Source organism: Danio rerio, chromosome 21, assembly GCF_049306965.1.
Source record: "Danio rerio strain Tuebingen ecotype United States chromosome 21, GRCz12tu, whole genome shotgun sequence".
Classification (NCBI taxonomy): Eukaryota; Metazoa; Chordata; class Actinopteri; order Cypriniformes; family Danionidae; genus Danio; species Danio rerio.
Window position 1 is genome coordinate 43,140,001 of NC_133196.1, and position 22,793 is coordinate 43,162,793.

Consider the following 22,793-nt stretch of genomic DNA (forward strand, 5'->3'; position numbering starts at 1 on the left):
GTGGTAAGCATTGTTGCCTCACATGTTGCCTCTCTAAAATAGGGACTAAGCCAAAGGAAAATGAATAAATGAATGAAGAATTACATTAAATATTTGATTAAGTATATATTTTATAATCCTGTAATAAAGTTTTTTTTTTATTGTAACCAAAATTATATTATTTTAATTACAGTGTGTTATAATTACAAATAGTTGCTTATTAATTTCTGCACATATGCTAGTAATTAGCGACATGACATTTGTACTGTAGTTCTGTCATGACTGCTCTCCCTCACAAACTCACAGGAATTATCAAAGCACATTTATTTATGTAACATTCTGGAAACAGTGGCACGTCAACACACAGGAACCATGGAGTGAAACCAACATGGATAGACATAATACCAGACTAAGGTCTGAACCAAACACAGGAGTATAAATACACAGTACATCACTGAACTAATTACACACAGGGGTGAGACACAGGTGAAATTCATTAAACTAACTAGAGGCGGGAAAACAGAACAAAGGAGCACATGATCATAACAAAAGCACATGGAACATGGGCATGGGAAAAGACAAAGCACATCCCTGCTGAAAAATCCAGCTTAAACCAGCCTAGGCTGGTTGGCTGGTTTTAGCTGGTCGACCAGCCTGGTTTTAGAGTGGTTTTGGCCACTTCCAGGCTGTTTTCCAGCCTGGTCTTAGCTGGTCAGGCTGGGAGATGACCAGCTAAAACCAGTTTGACCAGCCTAGCCAAGCTGGAAGTCCAGCCAAAACCAGCTATGTCCAGCTTAAACCATGCTGGTCAAGCTGGTTTTAGCTGGATTTGGCTGGTCATTTTCCAGCCTGACCAGCTAAGACCAGGCTGGAAATGGCTGGAAACCAGCCTGGAAATGGCCAAAACCCCTCTAAAACCAGGCTGGTCAACCAGCTAAAACCAGCCAACCAGCCTAGGCTGGTTTGAGCTGGATTTTTCAGCAGGGATGGACACAGGAACCCTAAAAAGTTTAGTTTATAGGCTCAAAATATTGCCCTGCATTTTTTGAAAGCTGAACTGAACCACCATGAGCAAATATGGCAGAATTAAAATCACACACTTACAGCTGCACAAGCCAGGCAATTTCCATTGAGGCGAATGGCGATGCTAATAAGCAGCTTTCTGCAGATATTTTATACCTTCTTGGATAAGATTCACGTGAACTGATAGTGAGTCACTAGTCTAGTCTCTTAGAGAGCTCTACAGAGACGCTGAGTCAAACAAAGAGCTGCCTTCTAAACAAACAGCAGAAAAAAGAAGGCCAAACAGCACAGACTATGCAATAATACTGAAATGCGTCATCCGGTGACTATATTTGGAAACATGAAGAAGTGCATTGATCCAGTCAAAAGATAAGACGAAATGCTAATGAAAGGCTAATGTGTTCAGAGTATGTTGAATAATGCCTTGCTGGACACAGGACACAAGGACACAGACTTGTGGGAGCGGATTCAATAACATGTTATCAAGAATTACACTTGCTTGTGAACACAACGAATGTATATTATAGAAGAGATTGAGAATGGAAACGATAAATAAATGTTTTTTTATTTGTCAGTCAGCTCAAACTCTTGAAGAAACAGTGGGTGCACAGGGGAAAAATCACATAGTCAAAGTGTGCATCACACATAATATTTCATTTAAACCTGTAAATAGACATTCAATTTGGACAAACTCTGAGCAAAAAAGTCATTGTTAATTATCTAAACTGAAAATAAAATTTTTAATGGAGTCTCTCCTACGTTTATTATTAACTTAGACAAAGTCTTAGGATTGAATTTGATCATTTTCATTGGCTTTTTCTTATCAGGTAATGCGGTGTGACTGTCTGAAAGCCGGAGAGGCGGATTGTTCGGATGCTATTCCCATCTCTCCATCCAGTCCCCGAGAGAAATGGCTTCGCAGACGGACGCATGTCAAACTACGGGTGAATATCTGTAGAGCTCATCTTCAATTATTCTACTTGATGAAACCATGTTAGACAGAGTGTATGTTTCCAGAATCAAGCACTCGGATCTATTAAGCAACTAGGATATTGATGAAATTTGGTACATTCATTGGAATGATTCACAGTAGAACCCTGATTAACCATCAGTGTCTCTAGAACCAACAGTATAGCACCACCACCATCTCAAAAATTTACTTTTATAACTTATTTTACCTAGACAAAACAACATGCTGACCACATTATAGCTTACAGTGCTCAGCATATATAAGTACACCCCTCACAAATATATCTTTTAAATATTTTTAATAGGAAGCTATGCAATATTATATTTGTGCATATACATTAGATTAGTTGGTACTAAAGCCAAATCTGGAGCTTAATTAATAAAATAACTTAGGATAACAGTACAAAAACTAGTACAGCCAAATTTATGTTATGGAAAAATTTTTAAATACAACATTTAAAAAAGAGGAAAAATCAAGAGAAGCAAAAAAATTGAAAGGATTAGTTGAAATTTTGTTGGTGGTAATTTTTAAGTACAATGTTTTGCTTGAATTTAATCGTATTGTCTTCCAATTTCTAAATATGTTTGGTCACTGGGGTGAAGCAGTGGCGCAGGTAGTGCTGTCGCCTCACAGAAAGAAGGTCGCTGGTTCAAGCCTCGCCTCAGTTGGCGTGTGGAGTTTGCATGTTCTCCCTGCGTTTGCGTGGGTTTTCTCCGGGTGCTCCGGTTTCCCCCACAGTCCAAAGACATGCGGTACAGGTGAATTGGGTTGCCTAAATTGTCCGTAGTGTATGACTGTGTGTGTGGATGTGTGTGTAGATGTTTCCCAGAGATGGGTTGCAGCTGGAAGGGCATCCGCTGCGTAAAAACTTGCTGGATAAGTTGGCGGTTCATTCCGCTGTGGCGACCCCGGATTGATGAAGGGACTAAGCCGACAAGAAAATAACGGATAAAAATAACGAAGTGACTTGCAGATCAAATGCTAGTTAGCGCTAATCAAACTCTCCACTCAAACTGTTGGAGGTTTTACATAACTGATGCTAGTTAAAGTTTTATCGTGTTGATGCTCGTCTAATGCATATTTAACCTGCCAGTGCAGCTTCTGATTCCTTTTTCAGAGTCTTTCTAATGCGCCTCATACTGTCAACATGAAATCCTTAGAGAGCTCTTGTCAGGTATTTCCATGTTCCCTAACGAAGTTGCAAGACTGTGAAGTGCAAGACAGAAGTGAGTTACTAAGTCTTGCAGTATATGTACATGAAAAATACACCACTGAGCTGGAGAATCATTCAAACTTTTCTGATTTAACTAGCATTTAAGGTGCTTACATGAAGTAACATGCAGAATTGTGTCAGTTATTAGGAATGGGACAGATTTTAATAGTCAGTGCTGAGCAAACTTTTGTGTTCGTTAACAGAACATAACAGCCAATCACAGAGTTCATGATGTCATCGTGACAGAAGACGGACCGCAGACGCTGGTGGGACGCTTTATGTATGGACCTTTGGACATGGTCACTCTAACAGGAGAGAAGGTGAGAAATGACTCCTTTTTTGATGCTATGTGTGTCAGAATTGTGGACAAGTAGAGGAGTGATCGCGCGAGTATTAAACTAATAAGGTTGAGAGGGAGACTTTTAGTAGAGCTGTAGCAGGACATAGTGAAATCAATACTGCGTTAATTCTGAGATTTTAAAGAGCCCCTATTATACATGAAATAGGGTGATATTTTGGTTGCAAGGGTCTCCAACAACAGTCTTACATGCACGCAAGCTCAAAAAACACTTTCATGGTCTTGATACAAAATAATCTGCCTTTATTTTTACCTAATTATCCCAGTGACTCCCATATGAATCGTTCAGCGATTTGTTTGTTCCCAAACCCCTCCTTAGCTCGAAGCTTATCTGTGCTGATTTGACCTATGACAGCCGATACATAGAATGCATATTAAAGAAACAACTTCACATTAGTTACTAACACCATAGTACAGTGTACCTGGTTCTCACCAGTGTTATCAGGGCCATCGCGTCCATAGAATAGTGAGGGCGGCGTCCGCAAACCCCTTACCTCCACCCCCGCCTGTTTATTCAAGTAGATAAACAGCACAGTGATAGACAAGAATGAAGCAGATCTCCCTTTCAACAGTAAGAACTTACGTTATTTGATATATTTGCTGTGAAGCTAATTCAAGCCTTTCTGCAATGATGAGTCACACAATGTAGTTATAACTTGCACGTGCACAAACACACACTTTTAGCTTTCGACCATCCCGTTAATGAACAAAATAAGGTTTGAAATAATAATTGTACTGTCACTATGTGGCTGTGGTGAAGAATTACATCAGTTTTACTGTACTTATTACAAGCATGCACTGTTTTAAAAATGTTTTAGACTCATTCTTGAGGTGCAGATGATCACAGAGAGCTGAACAGATCTTTTAATGCCAGTTGCTTTGTGCACGTCCTGTCTTGTGGATATTATACACTCTACTACGGAGTCATGCTAATACGCAACTGTCAATCAATTCAGTGGGCGGGGAAACCGCACTCCTACATCATGTTGTGGTGGGCCTCACCGGATCCTGTTTTGACATCAGGCAATTTTTAAAAAAGAGACCTATTGTGTTTCTATCACTCCAATATGACAGTGGACACACTATACATACACACAGTTCTGTCCAAAAAGTTTACAAAAAATTAGTTTCATCATAGTTGCCCTTTAAGTTATTTGAAATATTGAAGTAGACATTTGACTTTAATATGTGTTAATTAAATAAATGTTAACTGTTAATAAATATATATGACACGGACACAAAAAAAGAGGCTTCCTCTCTGACCCACTGTGCCATATGAAGTATAATGCTTTAAAACCAAACAGGTTTGAAACAAAACTACTGTAGAACAGTTTGATTCTCCCTTGTGGGTAGCTGGCACTAAACAGCCTTTATTAAATCTCTTGTTGATGTGTTTCTCAGGTGGATGTGTTTTTAAAGACTCAGTCTGGGTCTGGCCGCTGGGTGCTGTTCGACACTGTGGTGACCAGCAGCAGTGGACGCGTGTCCTACACCATTCCTGATAATAAAAGACTGGGGGTCGGTGTTTACCCCATCAAAATGGTGGTCAAGTAAGTATTCACGTTCTCATTACAAAACTTACTTTCAGAGTCACATTGAAATATGTGTGTACACTGTTAGCCCTTACCAGGCTTTTTTACAGTATAATACTGGCAAAACTGTTGCCAGCTATTCACTGTAATAATTTGGTTACAGTGAGTAACTGGCAACAGTGTTGCCAGTGAATTACTGTAACTTTTTTTTTTTTTTTCAATTCAGCTTTATTTGTATAGCGCTTTTACAATGTCGATTGTGTCAAAGCCGCTTCACATAAATGGTCATAGTAACTGGATCAGGGTAGTTCAGTTTTTAGTGTTTAAGTTCAGTTCAGTTTAGCTCAGTTCAGTGAGGTTTAACATCATTACTGAGAGTCCAAACTCTGAAGAGCAAATTCATCGATGCGTAGCTCTACCGATCCTAAACCATGCAATCCAGTGGCGACAGGTAAAAAAACCTTCACCAATAGGAGATTGAAGAAAAAAAAACCTTGAGATTCAGTTCGGCACGACCATTTTAATTTCTCCGCTGACCAAGTCTTGTGCAGAGCTGCAGTCTCAGCGGTGGAGGCTGGAAGCTGGCCTCAGCGAAGACTCGTCTGTCACTGGAATCAGTCTCATGCTCTCCACTCCCCATGACCACCAGCGCAGCAGCAGCTCAGGTTACGGCCTTGTCCCGGATATGGAGATCTTGGGATCATCTTTTCGCTGGTCTTGGATCCAATCAGTGACTCAGCATAATCTGAGGACCTCAGGATGAGTATCCCCAGGTGGAAATGGAGAAAAAAAAGAGGTCCCACTTTATATTAAGTGTCCTTAACTACTATGTACTTACATAAAAAAATAAATACAATGTACTTACTGTTTTTATAATGTATTTGAGAACACGTGGTGTTTTTGAGTTGGGATAGAGGTTGGGTTATGGACAGGTTTGGTGGCATGGGTAGGTTTAACTGTGGGTTAAGGTGTAAGGGATGGTCAACAGTGTATTCACAAATATAATTACAAAAGCTAATTACCGATGTAATTACATACATGTATTTAATCAAGCATAAGCACACAGTAAATACATGTATTTACACAATAAGTACATTGTAACAAACTATTAAATCTTGTGTGAGTACATATTAGTTAAGGCCACTTAAGTGTGACCAAAAAATAGACTAATTAGAGTAGCTGCTGTTCATAGTGTATATAAACAAGATGCAGAAACTTGTGTGGAAACCCGTTAAGTGTATGCTTTACTAAACAGATAGGTCTTTAATCTAGTTTTGAACTTAGAGAGTGTGTCTAAGCCTCAGATGTTATCAGGAAGGCTATTCCAGAGTGTAGGAACCATAAAGGAGAAGGCTCGACCTTCTTTACTCAACTTTGCTACTCTAGGTACTACCAGAAGCCCTGAGTTTTGAGATCTTAAAGAGCGAGTTGGATTGTAGCGAGACTGAAGGTTGGTTTGATAAACAGGAGCTAGATTATTTGGAGCTTTACAGGTGAGGAGTAATATTTTAAATTCAATACGAAACTTAACAATCAGACAGTGTAAGGAGGATAGAATTGGGGTTATATGATCATATTTTCTAGACCTGGTAAGAACTGCGTTTTGTACTAATTGAAGTTTGTTAATAGAGGATATTTTATTTTATTACAGCAAAACACTGGCTATTTTACAGTTATTTACTGCATAATCTACAGTAAAGGTTAACAGTGTAGACAGTGGATATGTGTGTTCACCAAATGATTTGAAGAAAAGGAATTCAATGCCTGAGCTTGTTTATTTGTTTTTACAGAGGCGATCAGACGAGTGCAGAGGCTTTTCTCACAGTGCTTCCACAGGGAATGGAGTGTGTGGTGTTTAGTATTGATGGCTCCTTCGCCGCCAGCGTTTCTCTTATGGGTAGCGATCCCAAAGTCCGGCCTGGAGCTGTGGATGTGGTCAGGTAATCATGCGAATGATGACGAATAGTTAGACAAGTCATAAGGTGCAGCCAAATTTACCGTTGCTTACCAAATAAACAGAAAATGAGGTGTTTATTGAGGCAAACTTCAAGTATATTGGTTTGTTAATAGTAAGACTTAAGATACCTTGGAATAAAGTGACCCATTTTTTCTTCAGATGCTTTATCTGGTGGCGTTAAAAGATATTTATACGAACTGTTAATAAAGTGCAGTAAATATGAAACTATAAAACTGCCAGTAGAGGGTGACAAATAGGGTCATTTAGCCACCCATTCAAAAAACAGTATCTTCAGTATGTCCTTGTCTCAGATTATTTTGAGTTGTCTCACTTACTCAATTGAACTAATAAAGAAACCGAAAACATCCAGCACTGCCATTATTTTAACATATTCTGCCGATAGACTATTGTATGGTATTTTTTCAGTTCTGTTATTACATGATAACAGTGTAGATAACCCACTACAAAACATTTATGATTCTTTAAAATCATAACAATCATAATAAATCGGAACAGGTCATGCAGTACAACCTGATGATAAGTCAAAAAATGTTTAGTTGACCTCATTCATCAAGTTCAACCACTTAACCCATTCTTATTCAATTATTTATTTGATCATTGTTGGCCCATGTATAACCACACGTTTTGATTGCTTTCCAGACACTGGCAGGATCTGGGATATCTGATCATCTACATCACGGGCCGTCCTGACATGCAGAAGCAGAGGGTGGTGTCTTGGCTCTCTCAGCACAACTTCCCTCAGGGAATGGTCTTCTTCTCTGAGGGACTCGTTCATGACCCATTGCGTCAGAAAACCATTTTTCTGAAGAGTCTGGTGAAAGAGGTCTGTATCACATGCAGTCTTATAACCAGCTTCATTTTTATTTAAAACACCTCACATATCTGACTTTTTCATTGGGCTGGCAGATAATGCTATATATATATTTTTTTCCACGCAGTGTCACATTAAGATTAGTGCAGCATATGGCTCTATGAAGGACATGTCCGTGTACAGCACACTTGGACTGGCACCTAATCAGATATACATTGTTGGCAGACCATCGAAGAAACATCAGCACCAGTGTCAGGTAATCACTCAATTGCTTTAGTCTATGACGTTTTTTTCATCATCAAGTACTTTCCTTAATCACTTAATAAAATTTATTGTCCCCAACGGCAAAATGTGTATTGAAAAAAAAAGTCTAATTAATGTAGGGAAAAAAAAAAAATGATTGTATGTGCACACAGGCAGCCTGTATTGTCTACCGGAAGGCAGTAACTTGTACTCACAAAATAAAATATGCGAGGGTTCAGCTAATATTTTAAAAGCTTCAACAAGAACTGGTTGTTGTTAACTGATTAAACTATTTAACAGTACTACAATGGAAATCAAAATTAGAAAACAGTTTATAAAAACTTTTTTTTTTCACATATAAGGTAATGTTTAAAAGGATTTTAAAAGAAATTGTAAGGAATTTTAGTTGTTTCATATACTGTGTTTCTCAGAATAAATAAGGAACTTCAAAAGAAACTATTTATTGTGTAGAAAATAGTGATCAAAGTTAGAAAATAGCAAAGATTATAGCACAATTGCAATAGAATTTTTGATTGGTTGCAGCAATCAAACATTTTAGTAAATGTACAGGACCTTGCATTATAAGATTTCAAAGGACATCTCTAACCTCCAGTCGCATAACTTAGTCACCAAGGATTTTCCAGAGTTTTTCAATAAGGTTTACATCAGGACTCTGGCCTGCCATTTCATTATTATCAGCTTCATGGAACTGCTTTACTTGTTTTCTGTCTGATGAGGCTCATACTGTAGCTCTCCAATTAAACTACCTGTTTGATTCTCCACAGTATCCTGTCACAGTATTTGCCTTTTGTGGATGATCAGCTTATTTAAGAGACTTGAAGGAGTTATTTACAATGTAAAGATGCAATAGTCTAGAAATTACAGATTTAGAACAGTCAGCTTCTCTTGATGTGTGAAACGATAATTTCTTTGGCCTATATCTAGACAGCCTGCTGTCAGAGATTTCAGTACATTTAGTATAGCTGAGCTTCTTAAAAAGTGAACTGGAAAGTTCGGCTACCAGTTAAATAAGGGTTGTCAGATAATTAACCTCGTTCTTTATTATGTAATCACACTTGTGATCTTGAACGCCTGCACAATACCCTGTTTTTTTTTTGGTAAAATCAATCAAATTTATTCTTGTTAAATAATAATATTCTTCTATATTGTTTTGAGAGGTTTTTGTGATAATAATTAACATTTATGCAGTAATTAACATCCATTTTCCCCATTTAAAACAATGGAATATTTGTAACTATCTGCAATTCAGGAGGAATCTGAAAATGTTCTCCAATTTTGATCGTTTAAGTTTTCAAACTGTGCTTCAGAATATTTGTAACTCTAAAACATGCTTCTGTACTCCTATACTGTTTTTTTTTACTGTTTTAGTTTCTGAGTGAAGGCTACGCAGCTCATCTCTCTACTCTTGAGTTTGAGCATGGATCTCGCTCTAAAAAGAACCGCATGGTGCTTCGTCAGGGATCGTTTGGCCTTTCCTCCAAAACAGACTTCCTGTCTCCATCCCCGGACTTCCTGTCCTGCAAACGCACTCCGCTGCTGCGCCGGGCCATGTCTGTCCAGCAGCCATCTCCACCCTCGTCATCTGTCTCCACACCCAAACCTGAGCGAGCGCAGAGCCAGCCTGAGTCACATAAAGACGGACCTGAGATTCGCATCCAATATGATGATCAAGATGAAGAGGAGGAAGAAGAGGGGAGAATACAGGATGTTGTGTTATAAAGGAACTCCATGAGTTGTGCTGAAGTCCTTTGTTGATGGACCACACACATCTGATAGAGTAAGAGCTCCTTAAACACACTGTACTTCATCAACACTGGGGAAACGAACATGCAATCTGCAGTAAACAAGTATTTGTTATTATACTAAATTACGCCACAAAATAAATGTGAATGGATGATTATACATTGATAACATTATTATGCAACAGCTAAGTGTAATAATGTACTAATTAAGCATTATGGTAGTTTTGCGTGATGGTAATGTAAAAAATTTAATATAAGACTAGTTCATTATTGTAATTACTAATAGTTTTACTTAATTTGACTTACCAGTCAACAAAATGTTTATTTAGTTTTGAACTACAGTAGTAGTTGATGCCTAATCAGTGATTTAAAAATGGCTACAGTAGTCTAAATTAAGTTAGGAATATGGGTAACACTTTACAATAACAGTACATGAATGAAGTGTTAATGAAGTGTTTATTAATCTTATTAATCATCACACGGAATAAAGAAACTATGTGAACATAGTTCAATGTTCTTGAATGTGGTCAAAGACAAAAAAGTTTGATTCAAAATAATCCAGAAGTATGGAAGAACAGTCATACATTATGCTTTTTTCTGTGATATTTTGCCATGATCACAGGATAAAAGCTGTTCTCCAGATCTTGACAATTTTTTCTAGTTTCAACAGACACTTTAAGTGCTGTATATATATATATATATATATATATATATATATATATATATATATATATATATATATATATATATATATATATATATGCTTTTTTATCATGGATGAGAGAGAACTGGCTTCTGCTTTGATCAGGGACTCAATCAGGCTGAAATTGCTCTGTCTGTCAGTGATGGAGCTCTTCCAAATCACTGTCTGACACTCCCGAGGCAGGATACAACTTTATCACCACATAAACCCTAAAGAGACTCCGAACATGTGGTCAATTTCATTTTAAATACCTTGAGGGGAATGGGATGTCTGGATGGCTGTAGCATCGTATTCGTAAAACGATGATTACATTTTCAGATCTCAAGATTCATTTAGAATGAGTTACATCTTTACGTTAAATCAAAAGGGTACTAACTGTCACTAGTTAATCAGCAAGTTAACTGCTGCTACTGTACTTAACTCTGACATATTGTGCAGCAAACTAGTAAATTAGGTTACCAAGAGCTTGTAGTTGTAGGAATTAGGGGTCCCAGTTCACAAATATATTTTTTTTCGCTGCAATTACTAATCTTTGTCAGTAACCATTAATTTAAATACTATGTTTTAAAATGTAATTTAGCAAACTAGTAACTTAGGTCACCAAGCGATAACATTAGTTGAAGTATTAGTTACCTGAGAGCACATAGGAGGTATCTAAAATTGTGTCTTTTTCACTATTCCCTACATTAGTCCACTAATATAGTCCACTTGAAGGAGTGAATTTGAGCAATGAGTGCACTGGAACGGATGAAATTTTATGCGTTGCTGGTTGATAAATCCTTCAGATGCATAACATTTTCAATTTGGTCAGATGCTGTAATATTTAACATTTATTTATCACTTAACGTGCTGTTTATTAGTAATGAAACATTGTTTGATTTAATTAATTTAACAATTACTAGTTTGTTTAATTAAAAATTGCCCAGGACAGCTATTGACTGGTAGGGTTGGGTGGGGTGGGGGTGTTCTTGGGTGTGATTAATAAATTAAAATGAAGTTTTAATGGGTTAGGGGGCAAGCCAGATTTACGGTAACAGAATTCATGAATGTGGGTGAAGCGACACAATTGAAGTGAGCGATTTTGGACACAGCCTAGATGTACACCTGTTAATGCAGTGCATTGTGGGGATGTATGAACACTTCAGAACGTCCACTCTGGACACCACAAATGGCTGCTTGCTCCAACAGTGCACTATTTAGGGGTATAGAGGGTGATTTTGAATACAAACATGCATAATGTTTGTATTCAAAATGCATAACTCAGTCAGTCTGGCATGCATAATGCAGCATTTTCAGTCATTTTTATGGATTTTGTGACCTTGAGTCACTTTGACAACACAGTATATCACAGTTAAAGGGTTGGTCCACTGCAATATCATATTTTAAACTTTAGTTGATGTGTAATGTAGATGTGTGAACAATAACAACATCTCTTAATGTAATACGCTCAAAGTTCAATGTAAAGGGAGACACTTGCTTTTACAGAGTCAGCTTACCTTACAGCGAACAAAGTTTGGGAACTTGTTACGAACCCCAGTTTTTTAAGGCTCATCTAGGGAAGGTGTTAGCAACATAAAAGGACACGGAAACCAGAAATACAATTCTCTATTTATTTAGAGACCAGAATATAAGTGTCCGATCAAATTAAGGTGGCAACAAAAATATAAATCATTAATTAAACAATATCTCTCAGTCAAAACAATTACTTAAACGCAAAACATTAACCATAGAGAAAATATAGATCAAATATAAATTAAGCATAGATCAAATAAACGGCACTACACCAGCATGGCTCCTTAGGCGGTTGCACAAGACGCACACAGAAGTCTCAGACCTTAATCAGGACAAGATAAGGAGAGATTCAAAAAGTGCAGGTCATACTTCTCAAGACAGAGACAAGATCAGGAGGATCAGTCAGACGTGCTGGAAAACAAGAGCCACCCCGACACACACTCATCTTTCACTTATAAAGACGACAAGCCGAATTAGCTGCAGGTGCAAGGCGGAGCCAGCCTCAAAGAAAAGAAAACAGCAATTAGTAAAACAATAATAATAATAATAATAATAAAGAAGAAGAAGGCTAAATAAAGAATAAACCTTGACAAACTATAAAAAAATACATCCGGGTTAATGAGATCATAAACGCATGTGCAATCACCACGCGCAGACAACTAGCGCAGCGATTAGGCGTGGCCAGATGTGATTTAACATTATAGAGAAAGCTAAAACCTGTAAATATTTTTACTTTTTAAAATTGATCTATTACAGGCAGTTTCTAGCCTCTTTCTAACAGTATGCTGTATTGAGGATGTAAACCAGGTTGTAAACAACGGGAAATGCTGTTTGGCACCATTAATAATTTGGCTAATAATTCATATTTATCAGTCAAATCGCTGTAAACACCCACAATCTTCCCCAGCGCTGCAGTGTCTCTATATGCAGCCCATTTCTTTGCATTCTACATCTCAAATAACAAACTTGTGAAAGATATGCGAATGTTTCATATTACTTACACATGCTTATTCCGAATATCTATGAAAGACACTTGTCAGGTTTTATTTTAGAGAGCAGCTGTGAGGTTCAGCTGTGTTCTCTTCATTTTCTGTCTGATTCAGGCTCAAACTGGTTACAGTTATTGTTTGACTGACAGTATTTACACAGCAGAGGTATAGCGCATGCCAGAGGTGTGACGGTTTTCCTGATGATGTGGAGCTGATCTGCGAATCACAGCACATTATGTTAGCTGACCAATCAGAGCCTCTTGAGGGCAGGCCTTTCGGAGGAACTAGGGAATATGACAATCGTTTTCATGTTAGCTGAGTAGCTGTATATAATCAAAGTAAGACATATGAAAAAATATTGTGATTTTTTTACAAATGAAGCATGAGCACACATTGCTTTCCAACTTATAACCACAACCAAGCCTTAAAAATACACTGTGGATCACCCCTTTAACAACTTGTTTACTTCATTAAAGAGATTGAAAAAAGTTTATGAAAATTTTGCTATCAGTAACACACATTTCTTGTTTCTTGTTATTTTGTGGAACACACATGATCATACTTTGAAGAAAGCTGGAAACCGGCAACCATCCCATAGCATTAGTTTGTTTGTACTATGGAAGACAATGATTACAGGTTTTCAGTTTCTTCAAATAGTCTTTGTATTTGCCAACAGAAGAGAGAAACTCATGAAGGTTTGGACCAAAAACTGAGTAAATTTTCATTTTGGGGTGAACTATCCATTTATTAAACATCACTTCTAACCCATATCAGAAGTCATCATCCTATAATCATGTAATGAGTTACTTCAGCCACATTTTTGGCTGGTGATTTGAAGTGCCTTCAACATCATCATCTGCACTCAGCTCATCTTTATGCCTAACATGCTCTGGCGGTGACAGCATGCTGACATATTCATCAGATTCGTCGGAGATGCTTCCCTGCCGTTGTCGTGGAGACACGGGTTCTGTGATTGGTTTGAAAGCGCTCCAACACAGAGCTCAAACCTGCAGAGATTGACTGATATTTGATGTAGAGCGCTGACAAACACTCCTGTATTGCTGTTATGGGAGCAGATTGTGATTTGGAAACAGGCCCTGGTTTATATTGAATCGCTCAGAGCCAGAGCAGCCCATTGGTTCACGTACAGACCAGTGGCTCCCATCTGGGTTGCAGTGACGCACTTTAGTTGCTCTGGATGGCTCAGGTCTCCGCTCACTGTCACAGGCTGATAGAGTCCATGTGTGTGTATTCGGCAGCTCTGAGGTCCGGGAATGGCTGTGTGCCAGCTGCGACTTGGCGAATGTCAGCTTTGTCTTGAAGTTTTTGGGAGGGGCTTAATTTGATTCCAGAAAGACTGATGGACGCTGTGCGATGATGTTCCTGCTGGCTGAGCTTTGGGTTGTGTTTCTCTTTCACAGTCTATTGGAGCAAGTAATTGTGGTAGAATCCAGCTCTCGGTGCAGTGGTGCTCATAGACATCTGGCCCAGTCTTTTCTGAATAGGCCCCAATAATGCGATAGTTTAAAAAAAGTAAATGAACTTTGACTCTTTTAATTATGGGCCATTTATAAACTACTTTAAATACATTACTATTCAATTTAAGGTGGCATTATTAATCTCTTACTGCTTTAATTGGGATTTTGCACTGCTTTACATTCTGCCAACTTACGAGTGTGATTAAAAATGGGTTGGATGGTTAGTTAACTTCTTTTCCAAGCTGTTTTTTTGTGCCGAATTCTATAAGCTCCAAGCATGTTATGTCTTTACTCAGTTGTCGAAACAATCCTTGTTCACATGGGGTCCGTTCTTCGTACGTGGATTACTCAGTTAGCTGGATTTGGATATTGACGATTTGACACGATCCAGGATCGTTTCGTTCTTCAAAGCTGACCTGAGAGTTGTTGTCATAGCAACAGTTCTGCTAGTTCAAACCTGATAGGGAGCAGGTTCAATTCATATAAACAGGATTAGATCGGCTTAGTTCAAGCAAAGATAATACAGAAAGAATGTTCCTAATTCTGATATTTTCTTACAGTAGTAGTTATATACACTTGGGAAAATGGTACATATTTTTTAACTATATATATAAAGTTATAGTTATTAATAAATTAAATAAAGTTATACATATTAATAAAACTTATGCAATCTGCACCCTCGAAATGAAAGTACAAAGACTGCCACCTGGTGGTGCAAAGAGAAAACTTATTTATATGAACCTTTTAGATCGCTTTAGTACAAATTGTGTATAATAGGAATGCAATATGTCACTTTTTTTTTTAAAGCAATAATACATTTATGCAGTCATAAACATGTTTTGATAGTTAATATGCCGTTGTTTTGATGCTTCACAAAAGTTGCAGACGCCTTTACCAATATGAAAACGCTTTTGTAAACAACCAGTTATTCTTTACACCGATTAAAAAAACGGCTACAATAATAAAGAAAATCTTTTCTAAATGTAGAACTAAATACATTGATTTGCATTGAAATACATGATAAATACTCTTGACACATGAAAGTGTAAAGCCTGCAGCTCACAACAAATGTGGAAGGTTATCGCGTGTCATATTTAACAAGCCGTTTACTGCTAATTTGATGTAATTTTGCTCACATGGATAATTGAATATTAATGAGATGATGTCATTACACTGCTGTGCCGTCAGCCAATCGTTGCATTGCTGATCATGATTTCGAGGATCGATAGATCTGTCCTTCACAACACACGCAGCGATCTCAGATCAGTTTATCCAGACATTCTAATCTGATTTGCGAACTTGTTTGAAGAACCAAATTAGCGAAAGGTCAGTTATCAAGATTAAAAGATCCAGGATCTGCCAAATCATCTTAGATCATTTAAGCGAGGTACGAAGAACGGACCCATGGTTGAGTGAAAACATCTAAGTGAAGTTTATTTATGAACTAATTTCGAGAAGATCACGTGCTTATGATTGCTTGCGGCCGGTCCCACATTATTCAATTTATGATTCACCAATCAGATGATGCCTAAGCCACTAAAAATACTTTAAGTTTCATATAACAGCCCAGTGTTTAGCACTAATAAAACATAGTAACTTATGCTAGTAAACATATACAGCATGTAAATTCATGCGTGTATGAAAAACATGTACTAAGCAACATGAAAATTTTAATTGACAACATGTAAAAAACACATAGCAGCATGCTATTTCATGTTAGCATTGTGTTAAATATATTACCAAAATGTTAATTCATGCTACTAACGTGACAATTTATGCTAACAATGTCCTAAACATGCTAACAATGTTTTTTCATGATAAAAGTTTTTACATGCTAGCAGGATACTAAACAAGCTAATAACATATCATTTCTTTTATTCCAAATGTGAACTTTAAGTAGAAACATGCAACAATGTTAGATCATGCTTACAATGTATTAAACATAAGTTATAAACACACTAGCCATATGCTTATTTATTTTAACCATGTGGTAAACAAACAGTAATTCAGGTTAGGAACCTCAATGCTTAACTTATGCTAGCATAATGCTAAAACTTGCTAACACTATAGTAACTCATACAAGCTTTGATAAACATCCTAAACTTTCTATCCTCTCGTTAAACATGTTAAAATCATGTTTGTAATGTGTTAAAGCCAGTCCAGGATTAAGAATTCAAAGGCTCCTGGGCACATTGTCTTGTAGGGCCCCCTACCTGGCCGCACCCCTATAGTTGAATTAAAAAAATATAATAATAATACATTTTTTTAATAAAATGAATTTATGTCTACAAAAATGTAACTTATTATTAAAGCATTTAAAGCACACTTTGATTAAAAAATACTAACAAAACTAGTAAAAAATTTATGTTTTTTTAGTGTACTTGTAGGGCGAGGCAGTGGTGCAGTAGATAGTACTGTCACCTCACAGCAAGAAGGTCGCTGGTTCGAACCTCGGCTCAGTTGGTGTTTCTGTGTGGAGTTTGCATGTTCTCCCTGCCTTCGCGTGGGTTTCCTCTGGGTGCTCCGGTTTCCCCCACAGTCCAAAGACATGTGGTACAGGTGAATTGGGTAAGCTAAATTGTCCGTAGTGTGTGAGTGTGTGTGAATGTGTTGTGGATGTTTCCCAGAGATGGGTTGCGGCTGGAAGGGCATCCGCTGCGTAAAAACTTGCTGGATAAGTTGGCTGTTCATTCCGCTGTGGCGACCCCGACTAAGCCGACAAGAAAATGAATGAATGAATGAATAGTGTACTTGTTCAAGTTCATTTCAGTTCAAGTATTTTAGTTCAGTACTAAAATATATATATATTTTAAAAGGTATTCATTGTAAATACAAATTAGTTATATTAAGATGTCACTAACATTTAACACCAGGTGGAAAATAACTGTTTATAAAATATTTAAAATAACTATTTAGATGCTATTTATATGAATATAAAATATTCTAAACCAGTGGTTCTCAAACTTTTTTCCATCAAGTACCACCTCAGAAAAAAATTGTCTCTCCAAGTACTACCATAATGAGCAGTGTTGAAATACAGTAGCGTAGTAGGCCCAGTAAAGCAGCTACAGCTTTGCGCTGTTCAAAAATGTGTCAGATTAAGTTGACTATTATTAAGAATATTGATTATTGTCAGCCATATTATAAATAGTCATATTTTACATACATTAACACTGTACTGTGCTTAAATGTAATAAACAAATAAATAAATAAACAAACAAACAAACAACATTTAAATTAAAATGTGCTTTTAAAAGTAAAAAATGGTAGGCTACTGTTCTTATAAAGTACAAAAAAAGCAGTAATTCCTGTACTTGAATGGAAAGTATTAACATATCAAATTCATCAAAAAAATATTGCCTGGATCTCAGAAATGGCTATATGTCATCATATTCATATATAAATCATTTATGATAAATTTTGAAATATATGTAGCATGGACATTTTTTATTCCTCCGCGTACCACTAGAAGGAAGCCCGCATACCACTAGTGGTAAACGCACCAAAGTTTGAGAACCACTGGTCTAAACCTTATCAAATACCTTTGAGCCACTTGTAACTTTATATCACATTTTTGTTATTTTCATTTAATACAAAAGTATTTTTCTTTCTGTTAAAAACAAATGTATTTCTAATCTGATATGTAATGGGGAAAAAAGAAGAATGAGTTTATCAGACGCTGGAATCGAACCTGATTTATAATCGATTGCATCAAAACATGTTGCCATGTGCTTTACGAGCGACGCCACTCACGCTGCTGTCAATCAAACAGTGATGGGTGGAAATCACTCAAAAAGCTTATTCCAACAATGTGCGCTATTTGCACTTAATAGACACTCCAAAATGTGACATTTCCCCCCTCGCAGGGGCCCCAAGAGTGCACGGACCCCTGGGCCTGTGCCCATAGGTTAATCCAGCCCTAGTTAAAGCATATAGGAACTTTCCAACAATCTGATAAAAAATGCTTGTCTATTTGAGAGACTATTATCTTTAAAACCTTCAGACTGCAAGCTTTAAAAGACATTTTATTTAGATAAGACACATACAGTTGAAGTCAGAATTATTAGCCCCCTTGAATTATTAGACAGCTTGTTCATTTTTTCCCCAATTTCTGTTTAACAGAGAGCAGATTTTTTCAATCTAATCATAATAGTTTTGATAACTCATTTATAACAATGGATTTATTTTACCTTTACCATCATGACTGTAAATGATATTTTACTAGATATTATTCAAGACACTTCTAGAAAGCTTAAAGTGACATTTCAAGGCTTAACTAGGTTAATTGGGTTAACTAGGCAGGTTAGGGTAATTAGGCAAGTTATTGTATAACGATGGTTTGTTCTGTAGACTATGGAAAAAAATATATAAAGGGGCTATTAATTTTGTCCATAAAATGGTGTTTAAAAAATTAAAATCTCCTTTTGTTCTTGCCGAAATAAAACAAATAAGACTTTATCCAGAAGAAAAAATATTATCAAACATACTGTGGAAATTTCCTTGCTCTGTTAAACATCATTTGGGAAATATTTAAAAAAGAACAAAAAAAAAAAAATCGAAGGGGGCTAATAATTCAACTTCAACTGTATGTGTGCATGATTATGGTAATATTTATGTTTTTATTTTTGTATTCACTGCATTTTTAATTTATGAAATGAATTTCAGAATTATAAAATGTACATTTATGAATTTTATTTTACAGATTATTTTTGAGACTGATTTGACTCTGAGTTTAGGCATTTACCTCAGAACTTCTACTAATCTCACCTTTTGTCTCCTTTATTTTCAGCACAAGAAGACACATTGCATTTCCCAACATCAAGATCTCATCTTAAACAACTGTTCAACTGTTCATCCTAAACACAATGATGGACAAGAACGGCTCAGCAAGCCGTTTTCAAACAATCTACAGATCATACAATCCCATTAGACTGAAAAGAGAACAACAGTAAAACATTTGCTGATAGAAACTGATGTGAAGATCGAACGCTGACAATTTTAACAATCCCCGTGTGACTCTTACAACACTTAAGAAAAGAGGAACATGGAGGTGTGTTAACTGAGACAAGTAGAGCAGATATAGAGTCGATTTTCTTTGAAATGACTTCTTTGCCAGGAAACTGCGGCTTCATGTGTGCAGACTCCAGTAATGGTCTTTTGTGAAGGTAACCAAGCACCTGAACCGCATCTATTTATATCCATTCTCAACCCGAGGCTTTGTGTTCTTTAGGACTCTCTGATGACCTCAAACCACCTGCCAGAGCCTCTGTTTTCTTGTTAGTTTTAATTAGCTGTAAGGTTAAAAAGAGATGAGACAACGCAACCTCATGGCAGTTTTTTAGTGGCTAAATCACATTCAATTGTACAATCTTGTGTTTATCTTTAGTATGATTTTAGTTTGTCATCCCCAATGATGGCTAGGGTTAGGTGTGAGGTTTGGAGGCACACTGAATGACATTGTATGCATTTATATAAATTAGCCACTATTCTGACAAGACGTACAATAGTTAAGTTTCTTCGTGCGATCGTGCTGTCTGAGGTGAAGAATGAACGTCACATGGAGTATCACGATTGCCAAGTACACAAGCAGTTTTTTTTGGCTCCTCCTTGCATGTTTTGCCTATCCGTAAACCTTTTTCTTTGTCAAAATGTTGCTGCAGACTCATTGATGCTCATGCATTATGTAAAGACTGTAGTTCTGGTGTTTATCTAGGGTACGGTATGTGCTAATAGATAATGTGCTGACAGTCGTTAAACATGTCCTGCTGTGGTTTTGACGTCTGTGGCATTTTTGGGGCAAGTCTGTTCTGTGAATATGGCTGTATTGCACTATACTGTATATAATTGTATAAATGTATTTCATAGACAGTATTGCTGGATGTTATAAAACTACATCTGTTGAAATTTGTTGACAGGTTATTATAAAAGCATTTTTGCTCTGGGGTGCGTTTCCCAAACAACAACGCAACTCGCCGCTGAACTATCTTGGTACGATGCATCGTTTGAGAAAAGAAAGATGTAGTGACGAGTGTTTCCCATAATCGTAGTTTCTCTGTCGCAGATCCATCACTTGAACCACGTTAGTTATAAAGTAAAACACCCATAATGATGTTCTAAACTGGGTGGAATAACTACTACGTTTTTAAAAGAACCCCATACATTTTTTGTACAAATGATATTGTTTTACATGCCCACGCATTAAAAATAATCGAATATTAGTTTTGGTAAAAACATGCGATCGCTTTCCATTGTAACGAAGTGGCTGACACAGACGGATCCAGTCGCAGTATTTTTATTAAACACAGTTTAATAATAAATAGCACACAGATGTAATGTGTGTGCGAACTCACATCAAACACAGTAGTAAATCATCGTAGGGCTGGCGGCAGGCAAACACAGGATGAGTATGCAGGCATGGGTAAGAGGCAGGCGGCTAATATCAAAGTCGGTGTACAGGCAAGAGTTCAAGGCAGGCGGCATGGATCAGAGTCAGGGTTCAGGCAAAGGTACAAGGCAGGCGGCAGGCAGGACAAGGTCAGTAATCAAAGCAAGGTAACAACGGAGAAGCAGGCAAGGATGAGAACCGCTCAGTAGTGTTAGCCAGGTCAGAACAAGACTTTGCAATGAGTGAGTGTGTGTGTGTGCGTGGGTCATCAGCTGGATGAGCTGCAGGTGTGCATGCTATCAGTGTAAGTGGATGACGTAATGTTAGAACTCCGGAGATGATGACCTCTGCTGGCCTACGAGGGGAATGACTGGGACCGAGTCGGTGACATCCATATTAATTGACATAAATGTAAACGACACAAATAGGACCTGTGTTTCCCTTTACAAATATTATTGAGAACATTACATAGTCTATTCTAAAACATAAAATCACTTACAAAAGCTAACACGTATTCTAACTTAATATATAAAACAAATAAATAAATAAACAATGAGGCTATTTATTAAGAAATGAAAAAATCCTACTTTAATAATAATATTGATGATATTTCCCAGAGATGAGTTGCGGCTGGAAGGGCATCCACTGCATAAAAACACGCTAGATAAGTTGGCGGTTCATTCCGCTGTGGCGACCCCAGATTAATAAATGGACTAAGCCAGAAAGAAAGTGAATGAATGAATGATGATGATAGTTATTATTAAATAGGATATTGTTTATTATTATTTATTTTTTGAAAATCTACTTTTACAATTTCACACATGCAAACCACTGCAGAAATGTTTTAACCAACATGCCCATGTCATAGTACAGATACTTAATAAATAACCTAGTCTAAATTAAAAGCATTAACAAATGCTTTGTTTTTTTTGTTTTTGTTTTCACAAGCTTTGGAGATGTAACATAAATTCTGCTTAAATAATAAATAATAGGTATAACCTATAAATAATACTATAGCTTTCGTCATGAGCCACAGCTGTGTTCACAATGACATCAATGTTTTCAAAGTGCACTGCAAAGGGAGCGCAATTGTAAATATGAAATGCTAAGACTAGTTTGAAAGCAATTAAGAGAGATGACTTTATTGCTTTTTAAAAATAATTCCAAGTTTAAAGGATAGAAGGTTCTAAATGAAGAGGGCATAGGGGGGATAACTGGGAATAGAACACAGCCAGGAACTATGTTTCTTACAGCTCAGTTTGCAAATGTTCGTTGGAACGGCCGATTTGGGGAAACGCCAAATCAACTATGTTTGTAACAATGGAACTTGTGATCTTAGTTGGCAAACGATGGATTTTTGGAAACGCACCCCACATCAGTTATTCCTAACTATATTCCGAACCAGTAATCGTTTTCATGTTGGTTTCTTTTGCTGTGGTGACCCCTGATAGATAAAGGGACTAAGCCGAAGGCCAATGAATAATTGTTTTTCAATTTAACATAAGAGATAGGGAAATACTAAAAAAAAAATTAACAAAAATTAATACTTTTGTGGATCACACGTTTCGACAGTGAAAAATAAAGTTTGCTTTATTCCTGTTGAAAAGTGAAAGTGCAGTCAAATTTTTAATAAAACAAACAAACAAAAAAATAAATAACATTGTCTGTAATAAGATGTGTTGTTGCTTTTACCAACATAGGGAATTTCATTCATTCATTTTCCTTTGGATTAGCCGCTTATTTGTCAGGGTTACCACAGCGAAAAAACACCAACTTTTCTGCCATGTTTAACGCAGTGGATGCCCTTCCAGCCGCAACCCAGTACTGGGAAGTTGTTGCCTCACAACAAGAAGGTC

At 37.0% G+C, this 22,793-nt stretch overlaps 1 protein-coding gene across 4 annotated transcripts in view; it reads left to right on the forward strand.

Moving 5' to 3' along the window:
* plrdgb (PITP-less RdgB-like protein) overlaps positions 1–20,874 on the forward strand; it is a 191,024-nt gene extending 170,150 nt beyond the window's left edge. For 3 of the 4 annotated variants that reach the window (XM_068215929.2, XM_073934947.1, XM_073934946.1), the window contains 8 exons: positions 1,830–1,946; positions 3,389–3,505; positions 4,945–5,093; positions 6,866–7,015; positions 7,693–7,876; positions 7,992–8,120; positions 9,497–9,905; positions 19,342–20,874. In XM_068215929.2, the coding sequence (XP_068072030.2) occupies positions 1,830–1,946; positions 3,389–3,505; positions 4,945–5,093; positions 6,866–7,015; positions 7,693–7,876; positions 7,992–8,120; positions 9,497–9,847 (1,197 nt within the window). In that variant the 3' untranslated portion in view covers positions 9,848–9,905; positions 19,342–20,874. 4 annotated transcript variants of the gene reach the window in all.
* The last annotated feature ends 1,919 nt before the right edge of the window (positions 20,875–22,793 follow it).